Source organism: Maylandia zebra, linkage group LG5 (assembly GCF_041146795.1).
Source record: "Maylandia zebra isolate NMK-2024a linkage group LG5, Mzebra_GT3a, whole genome shotgun sequence".
NCBI lineage: Eukaryota > Metazoa > Chordata > Actinopteri > Cichliformes > Cichlidae > Maylandia > Maylandia zebra.
Genome location: NC_135171.1, coordinates 6,200,469 through 6,223,668, shown reverse-complemented (window position 1 = coordinate 6,223,668; position 23,200 = coordinate 6,200,469). Strand labels below are relative to the sequence as shown.

At 39.4% G+C, this 23,200-nt stretch overlaps 1 protein-coding gene across 1 annotated transcript in view; it reads right to left on the bottom strand.

The window, feature by feature from the left end:
• LOC101478883 (copine-9) overlaps positions 1-22,636 on the bottom strand; it is a 202,737-nt gene extending 180,101 nt beyond the window's left edge. The window contains exons 1-3 of the mRNA XM_012921487.4: positions 22,300-22,636; positions 10,946-10,986; positions 3,024-3,070 (exon numbers count right to left, since the gene is read on the bottom strand). Coding sequence (XP_012776941.1) covers positions 3,024-3,070; positions 10,946-10,986; positions 22,300-22,376 — 165 coding nt within the window. The 5' untranslated portion in view covers positions 22,377-22,636. The remainder of the gene's footprint in view (positions 1-3,023; positions 3,071-10,945; positions 10,987-22,299) is intronic.
• Between the last annotated feature and the right edge of the window lie 564 nt (positions 22,637-23,200).

Sequence of the window (23,200 nt, the reverse complement as noted above, 5' to 3'; positions counted from 1 at the left end):
GAAGCTGACACGCTGAGGCTGTTTTTATTTTTAACATACTAGCATTGTAGTATTGGAGTAATTAAGGTAATATATCACATCATTTGATGCCACAAGAGATGGAAATAAGTGCACTATAAATCCTTTCAAGCTTGTTGACCACTTCAAAAGAAGCCTTATTGAGTTTTTTTGGGAGTAATTCATTCGAAATCATCTTTTGAGTATTGAAAATGGAAAACCAGCCAAGTTAAGCTCCTCAAAGTTGAAATAATGCATTAAATAAACTTCAAATATAAAGCTCAGTGAGACCCTGGTATTTTAATAGTCTCAGCAGAAACAGCTGTGAGAATGTTCAAATTCTAAATAATAATCTGACTCCTTTGCTAAAGGCATTAAAAGGTTTAGCACCCCTTGATTAAATTATTATTGTTGTTGTACTTTAAGGCATTTCATTTGAAGTTTGTTTTACGCAGCCTGATTACAAATGTCCACTACTCCCTACTGTGTTTGCACTGTTTTAATCTAATGATATATGGGTCTTTCATTGCCAGCATCTTTTGCAGCATTTTTTGCAGAACCTTTTGGATAAAACAGGTGGGCTTTTTGTTTGTTCATCTTAAACTAAAAATCAGGTTAACCCTTTAAAACCGGTCAGAGCAGCACGCTCCGTTTTGCGCAACTACTTTTAAATCACTGCAACCACGTAAGCTAGCGCAATAATTTTTTTTGCATATGAAACCGGAGGAGTTGTACTTACATCTTATGCCATCAGCTTGTCCTAGGCCACGGTTTCCTTCCACATATAGCTTTGCAAAAACTGCATAAAAAGCACTTGCAGCAACAAAAACACAATATTCCAGAAACACGTTTTGCCGATCCGATCAGCTGTTCGTAGCACTTTCTACGGCAGCATGAACTATCGCATGTCTGCCATTGGCTGTATCCCAATTCAGGGTCTGCAGCCTTAAAGGCCGCATTTCAAGGCCGATTACGTCACAGCGGCGCGCCGAAGGCTGTCCCAATTCAAAGGCTGCTCGAAATGCGGCCCTGAAATGCGTCCTTCATTTCCCTGAATTTTAAGGCTGTGGCAGTGTAGACTTCATGGCCCAACATATCCCAGAATGCATAGCGCGGCGATGGGTGTGGATAAATTTGCAGAAAAAAACGGCGGATGAGGGGCGACCGAAGAGTGAACTTTAAGTACTGAATATTACGTCACTTATTTATGTGCAAATGTTTAATAACGAAGAACATTAAAACATTACTGTTGGCCACATGTCAGCAAAGTCATGTGACATTAGTGACGTTTGTACTAACTTGGTTTTAAAGCCTTTACTTTAAAATATACGCCGTTCAATAGCTGAGCTTAATCTTACAGAGAATGATCAAAGCTCATGTAGAAACAAACAAACAAATGAACAAAACATTTTCTCCTTCATTCCTGTCAAACAAAGCTATGACACGTTTCCAGCTGTTAGTATCATGGTTGCTAGGCAACCTGGGCAGCGCAACGGAGGCTTTTTAAAAAAATAATGTTTTTAACTTTATTGACAAACTACAGTATCAGCACAACGGAGGCTAGACCGTCCCTTACACAAGCCTCGCACTTCCGGCCTTAGCGGTCTTTGAGTACGCGGCCCTTGAGAATCGTTGAGGCTGCGTACTTTAAGGCTGCAGACCCTGAATTGGGATACAGCCAGTACCTGCCTGAAACCGGAAGTGACGACATTGTCGCGGAAATGTAGTTTTTTACCATCAGCGCCTTATGAGCCTATACTGGTGTTTTTAAAAGTTATGTTTGACTTTATGACTTTCTGTGTCATTTCTGGGATGCTTAGAAGTCAAATTGCACTGCTGGAAATAGTTTATTTTGATGCATGTGCTGTTTTTTTGCAAATTTGCACTATAATATTTATTTTCATTTTTCCTGCAGTATATAAAAATTGGTGTGTTTAAAAAATAAAACTATGAAGACACTCAAAATAAATTTCCTGTGGTGGGAAACTATTTTGTGCAACTTTTTTGTATTTACAGTTTTGAGGGATAAGCCTCTTAAATTTCTCTAACTAGAAATATATGTTAAAAAAACAAAAGTGATTTTCAATTTTTTTGTAGTTTATTGCACTTTCTTGCAATTTATGTAATTTCTTTGCACTTAATGCATACATATTATTAAAATTTGGGCTATAACAGTTGTATTGATGTATAGCAACTTGAAATGCTCCCAAAAATTGCACTACAGCATGTAAAAATATAATATAAGCTCTGGCGGACTTGGTTCTATGGTCTTAAAGGGTTAATAAACTAAAGCAGTAGGTACACCAAGGAAAGCAGATGCAGTCTTGAAAGCCAAAACATGTTTTTGATTTATGCGACACGTGAGATTATTACATTTATGGACCGCAAACTTTAAAAAACCAAAAGCAGCTGCCAGAGTTTACTTCCTACATTTCTGCATTCAGTCTTGACTCAAAAGATATTGATTCATCAAAACATCTGGATGTCAGTGACGCATATACATACCATTGTGTGTGGAATAGGGATGTTATTCAAGGATAACCATGATATTTAAAAATAACCCCAAGTCAATAAAGCACATATGATAACAAGGTAAGTAACTGCATTATTGTTGTTTTTGTGTGCGTTCGTATATTTATGATTTCAGAGACATTAACTCTGTAACTTATATTTTGAGTTTAATTGATTTGCCAAAAAAATGTAGCACATGATAAAAAAGTTAGATATACGTTTTCCTGATAGTGGTATAGCTGTTATTTCTCTTTTCAGATAATCCATAGATACTGTAATATTTCATTCTCTTTTTCCTCTCAATATGAACATCGACCTTTTTTGGTACCTTTAATAGACCTCTGAAATCTGTACATGCATGTCAACAAATGATAACTAAAAGAGGTTAGTATAATTCTGTAATCAGACATACCAGGCGCAAAAAAATATCAGGATTTTTGTGCTTTTTCAGACAAAGGTTTTAACTGTAGCTAAGCACAGTTAAAACACTGAAGCTGCCGGTGTGCCTCACTCACCTCTCTCCACTCCTTTGTCCCCAGGCCTTGAACGTACAACACCACCACTGAAAAGAAAAACACAGATGCACGCCTTAAATTTATTTTTGCACCTTTCAAGACTAATGGATATCTCAAAATCAGTAGACGTAAACGCAGGAAATCGCTGTTATCTAAAGATGTAAAAAAATATATATATATAAAAATGTTCGTTTAAAGTAATATTTGAAAATAATCTTTTTAAAACTGTAAGTCACGTTTCTTTCTCATACAGTATTACTTTTGTAACAAAAAGCTTGCGTTCCATTTTCAGTCATTTTAAGGCTCAGCGAGCAGGGCTTCGTCTTGCCACTGGCTTTCTTCGGATACCAAAACTTGCCAAACAGCTCAGACTGTGTTGAAATTTTCTCCAAATGATGAGCTGAAGGGAGGCTCCTAACCTGCTCACTGGCTGGGTCTTCTCAACACAGTAAAAGAGTAAAACACTAAAAAGATTTTATTAACAAAACAAACACAATGGATCAGTTTATTTAACCGATGCGAATGACAGAGAAGTGTTCACATACACCACATTTGTTTTCACCCAAGCTCAAGGTGCATGCCACCAGAGACAAAGAGAAATGAAGCAGCTGCCCTGGCACTCACAGCGCCCTTTCTGGCCCACAATGAGAGGGACAGGCTGTTTTTTCCATCCCCTTTCCATCTATTGATATGTCATTATCTCTTTCCCTCTCTGCTTAGACTATATAATGAGGAAGTAGGAAGTGCCACACATCACATTTCTACTGTGAGCCTCCACCTTTCAACAGTGTCCACGCACTGCTCCCCCCCTCGATGCCACAGAGAGAGCGCTGTTGGAGAAGGAAATGACCTCAATCCTGAGGAAGGAAGAAATAACAGTCCCTCAGTCGGAGTTACCGAAGGGTTTCATCTCAGGTGTTTGCAGCAGTGAAAGCAATTGTGTTGGATTAGGGTTCAACACCAGCAAAAATCTTGCCAAATACATCTGAGCTTGTATAGTCCAGTAATAAATGAATAAATGTATCTTTGACTACTCTCCTTTCTTCATTTCTCTCTCCTTCCCCTCATCATCCTCCTTTATGTAGATATTTTCTTTGAAATCTGTCTTTGCTTTTTCTCTTCTGTCCTTTCCACTTTTTCTTCTACATTTCTCCTTTTGCTACCAAATCAGTTTCTTCTCCTTTTCCCTGTGGTCTCTTTTTGTTAAAGTCCTCCTTCCATTTACTGATTTTCCATTTCTCCTTCCCCCTTTCCTCCTCTTTCTCTCATTCCCTCCTATGTCCTTTCTTTCCTCCCCCTCTGTGCCTCCCCTGTCCTGTGGTTCTACTCTTCCCTACTCTCCATTTTACTTCACTTCTTCTCCTCCACTCCTCTCCCCAGCCTCTCTTCTTTTCTTCTCTCTTCCACTTAAAAGCAGGTCATGGTAACAGCAGGCCATGTATAGAAATCATCATGTTTCTGCTTCAGTGGGACAGGAGGCCAGTCAACCACAACCCAGTCAGTGTTGGAAACCATACATCCCCATTCTCTCTGCTTTTCTCTCCAAAGGGAAATGCAGATGAAACAAGGGAAGCAAAACAGTGTTAACTGATAAAGATCGAAATGGTAAGCAAGAGGCAGAGAGTTTAGGGATGGTTGGCTAAGTGATTCATATATGGACACTCACCTGTCTGAAAGAGGTGTGGTAAGACAGAAAAAGTGAGTAAGAGTAAAATGGAGACAGAGAACAACATAAGCAAGCTTGCTGATGATGATCCACATTCATGTACACAATGCATGTTCTTGATTTAGGGCAGCAATTCTAAAATGTTTGCACTGGGAGTCTGAGACTAGCTGCCTGACCTCTGAAGGAGCTCAGGACAGGCAAACATGGAAGTGTAATTTTACTGGACTGTTTCAGCCTTTGTGTTTATCGTTTGTCTCCAGCCTAATGTTGTGATTCTGAAATCACATCAAGTGTCCAAGAATCTGGTATCATAAATTTTTGTCTGCAGAGCAAATTTTCTACACAAATCTAAAATGAAAAGTACCACTGGCTTATTTTTTAGTCTGGAGCTCCATGCAAAATTTCAGAAAGACGAAGACACTGGATCAGCCCAAACTACACGGAAGGAAGCTTCTTAATGATTTGATGGCAATTACAATCACCAACTGCACTATTGTTAACACACTACACCATAACTAATTAAAATCTTGCAGCACTTGCAAGGTCCCCCTGCTCAACAACATAGACCTACAGGCCCATTTTGCCAGTGAACATGATTCAGAGAAGGGTGGGGAAAACATGCTTTGGTCAAATCAAAACAAAACTGAGCACTCATCAACCCATATTTAGCCCGAGGCCGAATTTAGTCAAGTTTTGCTCAAACACTTATTTCACTCAAATCTTTTTATAACTGTTTTAGGGATTTTTTTCTGGATATTTGGTTGATATTCTGTCTTTCTATTGAAATGAAACTACTATAATAATTAAAAAATATAATTTGTCTGGAAGTGAGCAAATTTACAAATTCAGTAGCTCAAATTTCAATTCAATTCAGTTCAATGCAATTTAATTTATACATCACTAAATCACAATAACAGTCACCTCAAGGTTCTTTATGTTTTAAGGTAGACCTACAATAATACATTCAGAGAAAAACCCAACAATCATATGACCCCCTATGAGCAAGCACTTTGGTGACATTGGGAAGGAAAAACTCCCTTTTAACAGGAAGAAACCTCCAGCAGAACCAGGCTCAGGGAGGGGCGGGGCTATCTGCTGCCACCATTTGGGGTGAGAGAAGGAAGACAGGATGAAGACATGCTGCGGATGAAATAGTTGTTTCTCCTGCTGCACTGGAGTATTTCTACAAATGTGAAGCCACAGTCATTCACACTGAAATGAGAATTGTCCCATTTTTTTCTACAGTAAAAAGCGCTTTGGGGTCCTTAGGGACTAGTAAAGCACTATACAAATACAGGCCAGGCCATTTTAATCTTTCAAAGATGTGTCCTAAGAAAATGCATTTCTATGCAACTGAGTCATCTGACCAATTACATTTATTGGCTGAGTAATCAATGGTTGGATTACATTCAGAAAAATACTATAAAAAATACGATATCTTACTTGTGATTACTGTCATTAATTTTTGTCCAAGCATGGACAGCATGGTAGCATAACTGTTAGCACTGTCCCAGATTTGAAACCTGGCTTGAGCCCTTCTCTCTTTCCTGTGCCTGCATGTTTTCCATGTATTCAGGCTTCCTCCCTCAGTCCAAAGGCATACATGTTGACTGGTGTTTCCAATGTGGCTACTTGTAGCACTATATGAATGTTTGGTTAAAAATGTTGCTTGAGTTGTCAGTAAGATGTTTATAGTCTATAAACAGGAAATTTCACCTGTTACATGCAAAATTTCGTTCTAATTATTTATGGATGAGGAACTAGCTGTTTACTCGCAGCCACTCAGAAGCATTAAAATATATTAGTAGTTCAAGTGTGGATTAGGTTCAATCATTTCATCACTAGCTGCCAGTGCTTTGTGACATTATGAGTCTACACTGACCTGCACTGTCCTTTTGTGGTTTGAGGACCGGGTCAGATAGAGGGATCTAACCAGGGACATGAAAGAGCTGAGGGGGCATTGTGGTCTGTCAGTCTAGCTTTTCCTCAGTGGGGAGGAAGAGTTTGAAGTTCAGGACCCCGTCTGACACAATCATTACCTTCCAGCACGACCCTCCACCCCCACCCAGCACAGGAGCAAAGACTAATCTATGGGTTGTGTCAGTAAAGGAGCCCTGGCCTGCGGAGAGACCGTATTTGATTCTTTGCCTTCAAAATCAGTGTCGTTCAGTACAATAATATACACTGTGGTTACACATCATAATGTAAATGATTAGTCAATGGATAGTACCTTTAACTGATGATTTCAACATTAAAACAATGACATAAAGATTCTGTCAATTATCCCATTTATATGTTGCTTCTCAATTCATGCATTATAATAAATCCTCCCTGCAACCTTTTTTCTGCCTTCCTCTCACTGACTTTCTAAAATGATACACGAGACAAATGCTCAGCCTGTTCAGAACAGTTGATCCCAGATGACATTTAAATTTTCTTTCTTGCATATGAATCAACATTTAGCACAAATCAAAGAGTTTACCTGAGGTTCTTTGGCTTCATGGAGCTTTGTGGTAATTACTGAGTCTAAACAAGATGGGAAAAATTCTCTAATCTGTGTTGATGAAAGAGATCAAAATCTACAATCTCACATTAGATAATTAAGCTTCTATCGGGACTCGTGAGAGTTCGTTAGGGAACAGTGAGACTGCTCTGGTACTGTCAGGTTGCATGTAAACACAACACTTCGCAGTCTTAGGAGATGTTACATCAAACAAACCTCAACTGAAAGCTACAAAATTTCATATAACAAGGAAGAAGCACTAAAAGTTGATTTTATCTTAAAAGTGCCAAAAGGAATGTCCACTAAGGCAGTTTGAGCTGTTCCACTGTTAATTTGAGGAAGAGGGTGCACATCAGTGCTTCATTATTTCTCTTGATTAACATATTGTATCTATAGGACACAGTCAACAGGGTCTGCTCAGCAATCTCAACTATATGATTGGCTGTAGCTCAGGTGGCAGAGCAGGTCAGCCACTAATCAGAAGGTCGGTGGTTCGATCCCAGGATGCCTCCTGACTGTATGCCAAATATCCTTGGGCAAGATACTAACCCCATGTTTGCCTACTGGTGGTGGTCAGAGGGCCCGGTGGCGCCAGTGTCCGGCAGCCTCGCCTCTGTCAGTGTGCCCCAGGGTGGCTGTGGCTACAATGTAGCTGCCATCACCAGTGTGTGAATGTGTGTGTGAATGGGTGGATCACTGAATGTAGTGTGAAGCGCTTTGGGGTCCTTAGGGACTAGAAAAGCGCTATACAAATGCAGGCCATTTACCATATGATTTGGCTAGTCAGACAAATTGACAGCATATGTTTTCAAGCAATGATGCAAGGTTGGAAAAAGTGAAGAATTCTCTGCAATACTGCAGTTCTTCCCGTAAGCTAACGATTTCAGATTCAACATGAGTGAAAGAAAACTGTACCCCGCCTCTCGCCCTATGACAGCTGGGATAGGCTCCAGCACCCCCGCTATGCTATGACCCTCCACATGAAGTAGGATTCCCAATGGACCCACAATATACTACCAGAATCCATCCAAATCACTGAATTCAGGTGCTTTCCAATTACTTTTATGGCCACAGGTGTATAAATTAACCCAGGCCCGCAGACTGCTGCTTCTACAAACATTTGTGAAAGATTGGGTCACCCTCGGGAACTCAGTGCGGTACCTTGATGGGATGCCAACAACTCGGCTCTTCTCTTCTCTCCTCCATAGTTTTGTTTTTATCTTGGTCTCACTGTCCTCTCATTTTTCCTTTTCTCTTTCCCTTCATCCCTCAGCTTCCTCACTGAGCCTGGTTCTGGCAGAGGTATTTTCCCGTTAAAAGGAACTTCCTTCCCACTGTCGTCAAGTACTGTTGGGGTTTTCCCTCCAGTATCGTAGGGTCCTTGCTTTTCATGTGCTCTGAAGTTGTGAAGTGGCACTAAATAAATAAAACTGAATTGAACTGAATTTAATTATTTCTCTCTTAGATTCAACAACAGAAGTGAGTGGAACTCTCACAGGAGGAAAAACTAATAACACTCAAAATTTCTCTGTTTTAATAAAAATGTTATGCTTCAACCCATGTTTGATTGAAAGGCCACTTATTGGTTTAATCCAATCAACAGCAAGTAGTGATTGTTTTTTGTTGGGGTTTTTTGGCAACTTAATAAGCCAAGTTGTTTTTCCTTGTGTCCTCTTCAGTCTGATGAGTCATCAGCCATAACACTTCAATGCAACTGACAATAAAAAATGATATTACGAAATATGTCGTCTGCGTCTTTTGACTCCAAGGTTCGTTTTTGTCTTACATGCTGCATCTCGTCAGCACTTTTCTTCTCTCCTTCCAAGCCTTTGAAATTGATTTTCTACTCAACTGTTGCTCAGTATAGCCTTGCTTTTTCTATCACCTTTTTCCCTGTTTTGTTCTTGACAACTCAAGTAAAGATGAAACATTGACTCGTGAATAAGAGTCCTGTCTGCTTTTTACGTACCTAGTAAATAACATTAAATAGGTCAAAATTTAAGTTGCAGCCCGCTAAGTGGGTTTAAATCTGGGTGCTTAGAGTAAACCTTGATGCTGTCGTGCTGCTGCAGCACAATGGAGTGACACTCTTCCACATTTTAAGAACATTTTCTGAATGGTCAGAGTGGTTGTATTGATGGTTGAGATTTATGATTTTCATTTATACCCTAACAGAAAGAAAACATAGCATCTACAACTTACGTAATTATTGCTTATGTTTATTTTATTTCATTATTATTTGATCGGATGGTTGGTGGTTCGATCCCTGGCTCCTCCAGTCTGCATGCCAAGTATCCTTGGGCAAGATACTAACTCCAAGTTGATCTCCAATGCATCCATCAGCGTATGAATGTTAGTTAGTAAGCACTTAAAAGCACAGAAGGAAGAGACTGGGTGTGATTGGTTGAATGTGGCATGTTGTAATATATATAATATATATAAGAATCAGTCCATTTACCAAAGCAAAGATATATAAGGAACGTGTAATAGCTGATTACACTCATCAGACAAATATTTGTATGATGTTGTCAAAGCTAGTCTAACATTTAACCATGTGCTTGGCTGTAGTTTACTAATGCATGCAGATCTGTGTTTATAAGTCATCAGTCTTTCATTAGGCTGTACTGCATACTGCGTACACTGCCTGTTTACTGAAACATGTTCCAGTTATAGTTATATTATGGACATAATGTGCAGACTCTCAACTTTCATTTGAGGGGATCCACATTCAAACTGGATGAAGGGTTTAGGAGTTTCAGCTACTTAACATGTGCCACCCTCTTTTTTAAAGGGAACAAAAGTAATTGGACAGTTTACTCACAGACAGGTGTGGGCAATTTCTTCATTATGTCAAGACTGTAGATGTTGTGAATATTATCAGTTAAGCAGATAAAAGACCTGCGGTCTTTGAACAGACAACATGCGGTCAAACAAGCTTTCTTTGAACAAATGAAACCAGGACCAACCTCTACCAGCATGATGGCAAGAAAAAAGTTACAAGCTACGTGTGTCTGCATAGAAAACAGTCAGGATCTCTTTATTTTTGACTGTAAACTCCATAATCAAAGAATGATGTAGCATCCAGGTCTAAAAAGTAAAATGTGTGCCTTAAACGTGACTTCTCTGGGTGCAGGACTTTAGATTTTATGGAAGTTGATAGGAAACTATGTTTATTTGGTAAACTGTGGTCATTACTATTAAACTAGGGAACGCTCAAGCTTCTGACTTGAGTGACTGACTTAAACAATGATTGAAAAGGTGCATTGACAGATAAGCAGATCCAGTGAAGCCTTTCATTTTCAATTAGTTTTTTGGCATTTGTGCATTTTGCTTTTTTTCCTCCATTCTTTTGTTACATTAAGTTGCAGATGCAGCTGCTGTTTCTAAAAGTTACTATAATATAATCACATTCAATGTGTGGGCCCAGCAACTGCAAAGTGTCAATCAGGCTCCAATGATTAGTCACTCTTAATGAGGACCAACTTAATTAAGAGTCCTTCCCATTCGATCCCAAGATGCAGGTTTTCATTCAGTCAGTTGCTATTCTGCGTGTGTAAGCGCTGTGGGAGACAGTCACTGTGTTACTGCTCACTGATGCTCTAAGTGTGGAATTAACATGCAAAAGGTAGTGATTTAATAAACACTGCACGAGACAGAAGAGTTCCAAGCAGAGAATACAAAATCATATCAGAGGAGTAATTACACAGATGAATGATGAATGTGAAGAATCAGTGTGAGAGAGGAGGCAGTTACCTGGATCTGACTTGGAGAAGGTGTCCATGTCTAACAGGTTCCTGCAACAAAAACGTGTGTAAGACAGAAGCATCACAGTGCTGCAAGGCCAAATGGTTCATGGTAAGTTTAACAGCATGACAAAATATTTCATGTGTTCATAGTCGTGTTCTAAAAAGCATTAAGGCTGTCCTTTCTTTCAAACTCTCTCTCAGCACTGTAAAAAGGACGGCTCTTACAACAGAAGCAGAGTGCACTCTGTGTACTGTATATATGTGCAGTCGTATGTTAGTATCACCTTTTAGAGAACTCTGCTTTCAAGAATGTAACTATGGTCAGATTAAGAAACTGCTAATGCTACAAAATAGAGGCACGTGAATGGTTCTTTGTTTGTGGGTGTAGAAGAAATATTACAACAATACACAAATGCCTTAATTGGCTGACTGTAACTGCACAATATCGTGAAAATGCCTACAACTGTCACAGACTCAGTAAAGTTCTTCTATAAGATTTATCCAAATAAACTTTAATTCCAGTGGAAATATTACTGCATACATATCTGAAACCAAACAAATCAGGTTTTTGTAAAAAGAAAAAGACAACAATTAAAAGCTAAATACATTCTGAAGTGAACTAAGATCATGTAGCACAGGGTTTTTACCACACTGACAGCAGGACATACACTAGAGACGTGCTATTTCCTTCATCATTTTGTTCCTGCAGGAAGAAAAATGAATCTCACACACACACACGAAAAGCCACACTTGTGTGTCAAATCATTGCCGGGATTACAACCCAATTTCCGTCTAACAACCTGACACTTTACTGAGAACCGCCTGTGATAACAAACAGCGTTTGATAAAGAGCTGAGATGTGGGAGATGACAGATTGAAACATTGCCCTCTTGAGGACTTGGAGCTGTCAGGATGATGAGGGTGGCTACGGGGAGCACACACATCCTCGCATGTTCACACTGTTCTGTTCGTGTCTGAATACAGTATGTTCACATGCATGTGTGGGCATCAGTAAAACAGCCCTCGCCTGTCAGCACACTGTGGCAGCTTGTAGTGCTATAAAACAACCATACGAGTACCCCACGCAGATGATTTTATCCTACGGTTTTTGCCTTTTTTGGAGGACATTTTTCTCCCTTAACTAGGGAAGCAGACTGAGTAGCGATACCAGATAAACCTGGAACTTTCAGTTTGTACCAAGATGCAAGAAAACCTAATAAAAGATTCACAAATACGAGTAGTCCTAAAAAGCCATACACATAATGCTGTTCATTCAATTTGCCTGGAAAGCAATCAACAACATTTAAATAGCTATGCAATATAATTCTTTTCCACCATGAGCCCAAGATGGTAGCAGGCTAAATGTCAATAGATAGGCAGAGCTATGAGAATAAGCTTGTCAAGCTTCAGTCTAGTCTCAGTCAACAATAGCACACTCTTTCAAAGAGGATCCCAAAAGAACAGAAAGCCTTTAAAAACTTTTGCTCCCACATGTTGCATCTTCTTTGTAATAGAAAACACATCGTTGTTTACCAAGCAGGCATCCCAACAGTTTGTAGCACACACTCTCTGACAGCAGCTGGTTTGGCTTCACACCACTTTTTAGACGTCTTGACTTCACTTTTTTAACCATCCAACATGGAGTAAAACTAGGTGATTGTGAATAAACTGTTAACAACCAAGCATTAAAAACCTTACCAAAACCACGTTCCATCCTTTTAGATCTTTAGATTTTTAGAGACTTCAGTGCTAAAACGCTTCGATCTATAATTTAACCTGATGTGAGCCATTAAACCTGAGCGAGTACTTTGATGCTGCCACAGCTTACCTACAAACGTGATGACTGTAACTTAGCAGTATTCATTTTCTGTCACTGCACCAGCTTCTCTCACTTCTAATAACAAACCTGTCAAACTGTTAAAAACTACATTCTAATTGACGACTTTGGTTTGTGTCAGCTCTTGCTGTGGCTTCTGACACACACACACACACACTCATTTTCATATCTTGGGGTGGCTGTAGAGGTAGAGCAGGTCAGCCGCTGATCGGGAGGTTGGTGGTTCGATTCCTGGCTTCCCCAGTCTGCATGCCAAATATCCGTGGGCAAGATACTAACCCCATGTTGCTCTCCGATCTGTTGGAGTGTGAATGTTAGATAGGCACTAACAGCTTAGAAAAAGTGCTGGTGTGATTGGGTGAATGAATTAGTTGTATAAGAACCAGTCCATTTACCATCTTAGTGAGGACATGTCACGAAAACTGGTTACATTTAACCCTCAGCCTAAACCTGACCGTAACCTAATTACAACCCTGACACTAACACCACATTTTGAGCCTCAGCATTTTGTCCCCATAAGAGACTGTTGGTCCCCACAAGTACAGTAGCATGCCAATTTTCTGTCCTCACAAAGATGTCTAAACATGTACACACACACAAACACCAAAAAAACAATGCATGAACAACATAGTCATCAGTGTCATTGTGGCACAGTGTCATAGATGTATTGAGGTGCCCTGTGGCTCTTTTCCCACCCCCCACACTAGTGCAAGCCTTTCTGGATCAGGAGACATTTAGTCAAATATGTCTTCTGTTGGACTGGGACATGCTGGGTTGACATGTTCATCACAGATAGTCACAACCAGTAACTACTGGTAACCGTTTTATTTATATCTATAATGCCAAATCAGCAGTTATCTCAAGCTGCTTCCACTGTAAGGTAAAGACGCTACAATAATACGCATAATAATGCAGAAAATCCTAAAGAAGCAGACAAGCATCTAGAATCATGCTTTGTTTAGATCCATCCTTTTACTCAGAAAGTAAAGAACCCTTCTTTGAAGCTTAACATCTGTTAGATACTAATCTCATTTAAGAGACAAGTTTTTTCTTGTAACGTGGCCTTGTGTTTGAAACCTTCAGGACATGATATGAGAGAAGCTGGGTTGCCAATCAGAGCCCTCGCCTGCTGACATTGACATTCTCCCACTGAGAAGTCCTGGCTCCCCGTGTTCGCTGACCTGCCTGGCATTTCACTCCTAAAGTGCTGCCAATGTCACTTTTTAGCATCACAACATCAGCCATCACCATTTGAGAGCTGCATCGATGCAGCTCGCAAAAGAACAGTTAAACCTTCTAATGCTGATATGAGTTTTTCTCTCTTCAGTTAATAATTACAGTCCATCTAATTAACTAATTATCTAATTAAAAACATTTTAAACATACTAATGCTAGGACAAGATGGCACCAGGGTTACTACATGGTACATCTAAGTATGCACTTCTTTAATGTCCTAACAAAGGACTGTCCTTGAACTGCAATGGCTCACTAATTCTGTTTTCACGGGGTCACTTTTCCAGAGGTCCCTCTGTCTCCTTTGTCTCATATTTTAAAAAACATGTAACAGAGATTTGGGTAAAATATCAGGTGGTCTTGTTGAGAGTTTCATTTGTGTATTTCAGAAAATGTCCTCCAAAGAAACAGGTGAAAAAACTCCATAATGGTGGAATGTGGAGGACTATGAATTAAAGGGACTATATGTGGGAGTTATATTTTTGCTGCTGCAATTAATCTTTTCTAGAAAACATTTTAGAAAGTCATTGTAGTCTTTATGTGGAAAAAAAATGGTCTCAATGGTGTTTAAGGAGAAATGATGCTCCCAGCACCTTTGGATTCCTTTTTCCTGCAGAAATTAGTTTGGAAAAGATGCTCATGTGACTTTCAGCATGTCATTAAAAGCACACGAGTCCCTTGAAATAAAGCCTGTTTTCCACAGGTGTCACAGTGTGTTCTTGAATAAGTCAGAAGTTGGAAATTAGGAGTTCCCAGTAGGATTTTTTTTTTGAACACCCCTTCATCAGATTTCCCACTCAGAAAGTTAGAGCAGACCAACATACCCCAAGTTAGTGATCCAAAATGGCGGCACTGAAGGTAAACAGCAGTAAAACTGTGAACATTTAATCTGTACTGCCACTGTTGTGTATTTTTAACACCGTAAATAAGCCATACACTGATCAGGCTCTTTACATGAATGCCTTTTTAAAGCACAAAAATGAGTATTATGCTGCATTGCTAGTGATACCTAAATCTTGCTAAGAAAACTAATCCTGTTTTCCTGGCTCCCTGGCTCCCACATCCGAGGTATCTGGAACGTGCATCAAGCCGGTGCTTTCTTGCTATGAGGCAACAGTACTAATAACTGCATGAGATATAGGTTACTTATAAAACATGAACCTGATTGAGGAGAAAACAAAGTCTTCCTGTTGCCACCAGAAAATGTTTACTTTGTAATGTGTATGGGGGTTAATAGGTCATTTACTTGCAAGAGAACACAGGTCATATATTTTCCCTCGTCTCATTCAAGCAATCCTGTGCCAGCAGTAATCACTGCAGACTGCAGGCAGGCTGCCACACTAGGCTTGTCTAATAGGATCTGGAGGAGCAGCATTTGGGTGGCAGGCAGGCAGCCACTTGTTTAAAAAGAGACAAAAAACACAGCGTCCCTCAACACTGTCTGACTCCCTTTCTGACCCACATCCACAATGACACATCTGGCAGAGCCATTTCCACACATAGACACCGTGCTGCGGCCAAGTCGTTTTCAGAGCTCTTCTTCAAGACACAGATTCCATAATGTCAGTGACAAGTGGCAAGTCAAACCACAGTTGCGTGTTTACACAGCAGAATTATGTTGTGTCATTACTCTTTTATGGTGATGTCAGAATACTGACTGCAGCGAAAAGAGCACCAAAAACACACTGCCATATTAACTCTTTGTAATATTACACAATATAAATCTCGAGGTGACAGTGAATTGGTGCTTTATATACTGTTCTGAAAATGAAACTGAATTGAATTCATATGTGTAATTCTAGTTTAAGTTAAATTCTTTGGTTTATTGTTTCTCTAAGATTTCTGGTTTGAGTTTTATGTTTCTGGTTATGTTTTCTTGTATTTCGTGTTCGAGTTTTGAACAGCAAAATAAAGCTGCCTTCTTTAGGTTATCCTTCCGTGTCTCGAGTCCTGCGTTTGGGTCCTACCTCCTGCCTGCCACACAGCTAACCATGACAGAACGACGCAACAACGGACAAAGGAAAACACAGGGCTTAAATACACAAGGGAATACCGAGGGAAATGCAGGCAAAACTTCCACTTTTGTTGAATTACTTTATTTCTCATCTGTTCTTGCTAGATTGTAGCATGATGTGATTAATGATTAAGCATAGCTCCTTTGAATTTTGCATAATATATTTATCATAAATCTTAACTACAGAAAACAAAATACTTACATATTCTTGTAGCCCTTCTTTCTTTCCATATCTCTAGCAGAATGTACAAATATGGGTGGTCTCCTCTATTTTTGTGCCAATGAGACGTCAAACAGCTGTAGCATAAAAAACACCTAAACTGCATTAGAACAATCAGTTGAAGCTACTTGCCTGTTTTCCAATCAATGCACTCATTCTGCATAAAACAATGATTCTCATTTCCCCGTTTCACTCATGTCTAATCCATTTGAACAGAAATCCCAGTGTCAGCCATCTTAACCTCAATGGGAAAAGCAATCCCCTCATTACCAGCTGCGGTGGCTTTGAGATGTAACACGACTGTTGTGCTGTTTGAGAAAGAAATCCCAACGGAAAAAACAACACCTGAAAATAGATCAGCTGGGACATCAAGTGCGTAGAGACTGATTTGTTTCTCAAGGAGCAAAACTGTCTTTATACTAAAAGCATGGATGACTTAATTGAAGATTTATAGCAGCTAAGTCAAAGAGCAGGAGAGTCTTTTAAAAACACGGTCGCATTTTCACCTCCAGGTAACCTCTACTGCAGATGTGTTGACATCTACACAATAATGAGACAGTGTGCTACATGGAATCTTTTTAAAATCATCCAAATGTCAAGTATGTGTCAAAAGACATCAGGCAAGTCAGACCTGTATGGATTTTCTTAGACAAAGGGAGATGAAAGAGGCTCAAGTAGAAGGATGCGTGTAGTGCTGCAGCTCAGATCAGACTCGGTTCAAAGGTCTGGCTTCTACAGAGAGATGGCAGTTTCGAGAGGACCCAGAGTTGGCATCCACCTTTAAGATTTAAGTGTGTGTTTGCAGATCTGATAGGCTCATTTTCAGTACCATCACATGGACTACTCCAAAATTTTCCTGAACTTTTAAGGTGACTAAAATGTCACTTCTGGTTGATGGTTTGCATTTGTACACAATTTGTACAATGGTGCACTGACTGCTGTTGGTCATTATGATTCACAACTTGAGACAAAGCTTGAGGCGAGACATGCACAAGCAGCAAGGCACATTCACAATATTAGAGTTAGAGTAAGCAAAGCGATTATATTTTATAAGTTAAGTGCTCGAAAAGAAAAAGCTATGAATATATCAGAAACATCAAGCCAAACACCAACATTTCTAAACTTTCATGAATTATATTGTACTTATTGGCTGGAAAATAATTTCCCTGAGGCACACATCGTGCTCATTGGCTAACAATTTGTCAGGTCATTAGCCAATAAACATGCCATGGTTTATCCTGTAATGATATTGTACAAAATTGACGTCACATTATCAGTGATGGGAATAACTGTTACAAGTAACGGCATTACTAACGGCTCCTGCGGGCGGCAATCACTTTCTGCCCGACGATCACTTTTTGGCACAACACCTGGAGCTCAGGGGGCAAAACAATGGCATGAGTGCTGCTGTTTGACTGAGGAAGAATAAAGTAGTCGTGGTAAGCCAATCACACGACCGCTTTAAGATGACAAACCAACAAGGTGATATATATCAGTTTTTAAATTGAGTTGATAGGCTGCGTAAAACCAGAGACATGATCAACAATATATACGTGTGTTTTTTCTCAATGGTTTCGTCACGTTTACTGACGTTTACAGGTGTGATGTTCTCCTTTCTAGTGGACAGAAATTATTGCAGTGGCACAAATAATTTGTGTGGCATCTTATTGAATGCAGAACAGCTGATTGTTCTGTAAATAGTTTGAAATGGTTATTTAAAAGGGGGGGAAAGGTAAATGGCTGCAAAAACCTTGTTGTTTGCAAAGATTGTGCATATGATTTTAAAATTGACAATTATGAAATATGATTCAATAAACATGTTTGTGGTTGTTACAGTAAAAATATAACTTTTTCTACTCTGATTTTATGTTTTTTGTCTGATTTTAGATCAATTGTGGTAATACAGTCAAAATGAAAACATGACTGTAAATTCAGACACGTGAGGTTGTGCTGAAAAGAATGAGACCAAACAAAGCAAATAAACAGTTTTTAAAGGTGAAATGTGGAGGGAACATCAAAAGTGGTTAAAAATGGCCAATTATACCCTGGACCCCAGAGGGTTACTACGGACCCCCGCAAGGGACATGGGAGAAAAAAATTACGATGAACTTTTGCGAGATCTCACAAACAGTGTGAAAGCAGCTTTGTGTCAGTGTCACTGTGGTGTCTTTGGTGGAAATGCTGACCTACTGAGGGGCCAATTAGCATTTTGTGAGGAGGTCAAGCTACTCTATAGAAAGGATCCATCTGAATGAAATGCAGCCATGATTAACATGATTAAGGATCCCTGTGTTTAGAGAGTCACCGTTTCCTGTTGGGTCACTGATGTTTATCAGCATTATTGGTCACCTGTTCTGATGAATGGTGCTCAAAGCTTTAGCACCATAATGTTAACCACAACAAGGTTACTTCACTTTTTCAAAAACCCAGTCTCCCTCTCCTGATGACTTGCTTCCCTTACTTGTCTCCTTACTCACAGCTGTGTGTGCTTGATCTGTATGCAGTGAGGATCCTTCTGGGGCCCACTGAGCCAACCCTATTCTGTCAGTGTCAGGGAGCTGAGAAAGCTCCCTTCTAAACCCTCTGGACTGCTGGTGCCCAGAGACACTGAGGTCCAGGAACAGCTTGTCACGATCAGCGTCTTCAGACACTATCAGCATACAGCATACCTAGGACATGGAAATGCTGCTGTCTGAGAGGATGCACGAACTTCTCTTTCAAAGTCTGACACAGGTGATCTATGCAGGAAGGACAGCCAGCTGTGGCTTCATGCCAATTTTTGAAATTGCTTTTACTGATTTGTGGAACAAAAACAGCTCAATATATGAGATAGCTACCATCACATAACTCAGTCATTTCTTAGCTTTTACTATTAACACAGAGTGGTGCTGGCTACTGCTGGAAAGGAGCTAGTCAAGAGCAGTGAGACTAGTCGTGAAAGTGAAAGTCATTATAAAAATATGTTGAGGATAACAACAGACATGGATGCTTAGTGGTCAGACACTTAATTCTGATGAGGAAATTTGCTTAATTGAAATGCAAAAGACAGATATTTATAAGGCATCCAATTCTCTGTTATGTTTACCTAAACAAATAATAATAAAAAATGTAAATAATACAAAAAATATCCATGCTGTCAGTTCATAATTAATAAAGGACACATTTAAAGTGATGCATAGGATTTATCAGTTAATATTAAAATTCTGATGTTAACATATACAAGTATTTAAAAACTCAATTTACAAATATCAAGAAAACTAGAGTTAGTCCCCCAAAACTTTGGCTTCCCTTGAAGGATTCAAGTTTTAATTAAATATACTGAAGGCTTATTTTACAGAGTGCTGACCTGCATACATAACTTTTTTTAAAAAAATCTGTCAGTGTTTCCTTTTTGTAAAGCCTTTGAATAAGGGCTTTAACCAGGACCAAACTCAAAGGGTCTCCAGTTGCTCAGCCATAAATCTCACTGTCACGGTTTCCCCAACACTTCAGTTTTAAACCCACCCATAGCATATAACGAGCTATGATTAGCGTAGAGAAGCAGGTGAAAATCAATTTGCAAAATCAGAGCAGACACATTCTGGCAGTGCAAATGAAATAAGAGCTACCAGATTTGCCTGATCCCCACAGTGCCAAGCACACAGAGTTTGCATGTTCTCTGTGTTCTCCGTGTTATTTGGGTTCTCCCCAGGTTTCCTCCCACAGTCCAAAGTCATGAACTTAGTGGGGTTGGGTTAAGTTGTCGTTCCAGTGTGAATGGTACATCTGTCCTGAAGCTGTGGCAGACTGGTGACCCTGTCCCTCGTCCTTTCCTAGCACAGATTATCAATTAGTTCATTGATTTCTTTAATCTTCGTGCTATAACGAGCATAGCATATGTATGTTCATATATCTCCTCCTTAAAATGTAAAAATTAACATCTAAATAAATAATCATCTCCCTGCAAATGCAATGTTGCAAATTGTTCCATTCATGATTGTTTCACATGTCGCGTTCAATGTACGTCAACCATAAATAACCTAATGCTCACCAAAATTTGATCTGCGATGGAATTTTAAATATGGAAAAGGTGCTGCAGGCCTGCAGTGTTAATAATAGTGTTCATAATTGTTATTGCTGATTAGGCGATCGTCAGCTTTTAAGCAAATAATCAAAAAGTGAATATTTGCTATGGGTGGTGCTATGTGCAAATAAAGAAGGAAATTCTATGTCTAAGTGCCTAAGGCACACACACACACACACACACACACACACAGATGAATATAGGGGGGGACTCAGGGTTTAGTATCTTGTCCAAGGATATTTTGACTTGCAGAATGGAGGAACTAGATGTCCATCACTGATCTTCTGCAGACTGACTCACCTCCTAAGCTACAGCCACAGAACTCTTTTTTTTAAATTTGGAGGAGAGCAAGGACCTGCAAACTGCCTAGAAATTAAAGATTAATTGGATTATAAAAAAGGAATGATATGCAAGAAGCCCAGGCAGTTGGAGCTCCTTAGGGCCTGGGACCATAATTCAACGTTACGTGTAGCAAGTCTGTGTGCGTCAACAATGAGCGAGCTACTCAAACACACAGTTTTGGACAATTAAATATTCTTTGGCAACGGTGGCTCTGTACACCACCACAGCAGATTTTAAATCAAACAATTAAGATGTGACTGAAGTGTAGATTTTCAGCTTTTATTAAGAATTTACAGCCAATTTTATAGAAAAGTCACGAAATTAATGGAGTTAGGTTAAGTGGTCATTCTAAATTTTCCATAAGTGTAACTGTGAGTGCGAATGGTATATCTGTCTATCTGTCCTGGCCCTGTGGCCATGCAACCTTAAATGGATACATGGAAATGGAAGGAAGGAAGGAAGGAAGGAAGGATGGAAAGGTGAATGGGTGCTTTTGTATCTTTACCTGCTTAAATGTGTGTCAACGTTGCATTTCATAAATCCATTTTCAAAACATGTCATGGCTACAGCACATGCCTATCTCAGTTCATTTTATGAAATCATATATGTGCATCTAAACTACATCAGTGAGGCTGACTGAAAACAAGGCAGGTGACATTTCCTTAAGATTTCCATGAAAAATGGCAACATCACTTTGAAAATCTGAAAGAAAAATGACTAAAAACCTAGAGGAAAAAAATGTGTCTACACAGCACATTGTGTGTTAAAGACATTAAAAGGGTGAGATTTCTTTACTCAGTGGGGTGAGACTTCTTTTTCTTGGTGAGCATATGTTGTTGTTTTAGTATTTTTTTCATCCAGTCCCTCTTTCTATCATTTTTTCCGCTGGGGTGGGGGGAATTGTACGTGAGTCAACCTATGGGAGGAGATCATTCATCCTGCAGCACGAACTCCAGCGGACGTGTTTCGTTCATTTTTTATGTCGCTTAGATTTTAGACCCTCTTCCTAGTACACATCAAAACTTTGACCACGTTTAAGCACCTTGCATACTTTTACATCTTATTCTTTTGCTCTATAGGCTCATTAAAAATCCAAAATATTGAGATTTTAATAACTATTTACAAACTACTGTGTAACAGTGCTGGAGCGCAGTTTCCGTGCTCTGATATCCTGCTTATAAATTAAGACATAAAACTGAAAGAGACCATAACTTATTTTATTTTTTTGAACACTGTTGAACACTGAACACTGTTGGTGTGCGAATCTTTTTCTTTTCTTTTTTAGACAGATGGTACATTTAATATCTATGTATTCATGTGATCTGAGAGTTGCACTCTCCGGAGCTCTCCGAGACACTCGGAATAAATCCTGCTACGGTTGGTTGCTGCAACCCCACGCACTTAAACACCCACAGCACATGCAAATTCCTCCTTTGAAGAAAAGAAAAAAAAAAAAAAAAGAGTTGTTTAGCCCAGGATAAAGACAAGGAACACTGGAATGGAAACATGGAAAAGTGTATCGAGGGCAGAAAATTACGCACGAGAATATAGGATTGAATAAAAATAAAACATCTGGAAGAAAAAAAACTGACTTTAATTACAAACATCAAGTAATGTCTAAATCTGTCAGAGCACAAAGATCCGGGGCTTACCTGCAAGAAGCGGTGATTTCAATCTTTGTAGCAGGTACGATGGAGTTGAGTGGGTCGAAATCCCCTATTGTCGCCATGGCCGAGGCTATTTTTTATTTATTTTCTTTAAATCAGTTGTTCTCAGTCCCTGAAGTTCGTACTTTTATTACAGCGCAGACTTTCCTTTGGCTGTGTGTGTGTGTTCCATCAAACCGAGAGTGTGAATCGGCCGCCTCCGGTAGTAGTAGTTGTTGTTGCCGCTGGAGCGCATCGGGTTAGGAGGCATACCTGAGGATGAGGCTTTCATTTACGGCGAGAGAGAGCGAGAGAGAGAGAGCGAAGCTGACAGAACCGGATGCTCAAGCTTCTCTGCGCCTCTGTCCTCTTAATTCATCGCCAGGTGGAGACAGACATCCACAAATCTTTCAGCCGTATTTGGGCTCGACAAGGAATCTGGTATGGAAAGTGATCTGTGCCAAAAAAAAAAAAACCCAAAAGGGAGCCTATGCAAAGAAAGACCTTTTCGAGAACATTATAAGATTGTTTTATATTTATATACACACAGATCGCTGTAAATTTTAAAACAAACTGAGGCAAAACCATATAGGGCGCCATTTGTAAACTGAAACATGCTGAAATTTACGGCAACATTTTTCCGCATTTAGCTCCAAACCTTATAAAACATGTTTTTTCGAGTCACTTTTACAAATTAATTTGCAATTTGTAAATTACAACTTTACAAAAACATTTGTAACTTTTTATATTTAAAACTAAATGTTAAATCTAATATTATATTTAAAACTAAATGTTAAATCTAATATTATATTTAAAACTAAATGTTACAGCAAACGAAATATTGCCTGCCTGTAGTGGTCAGGTTGTGTGACCGCTCTCCCCGGACGTTACTTCTCACTGCCACCAG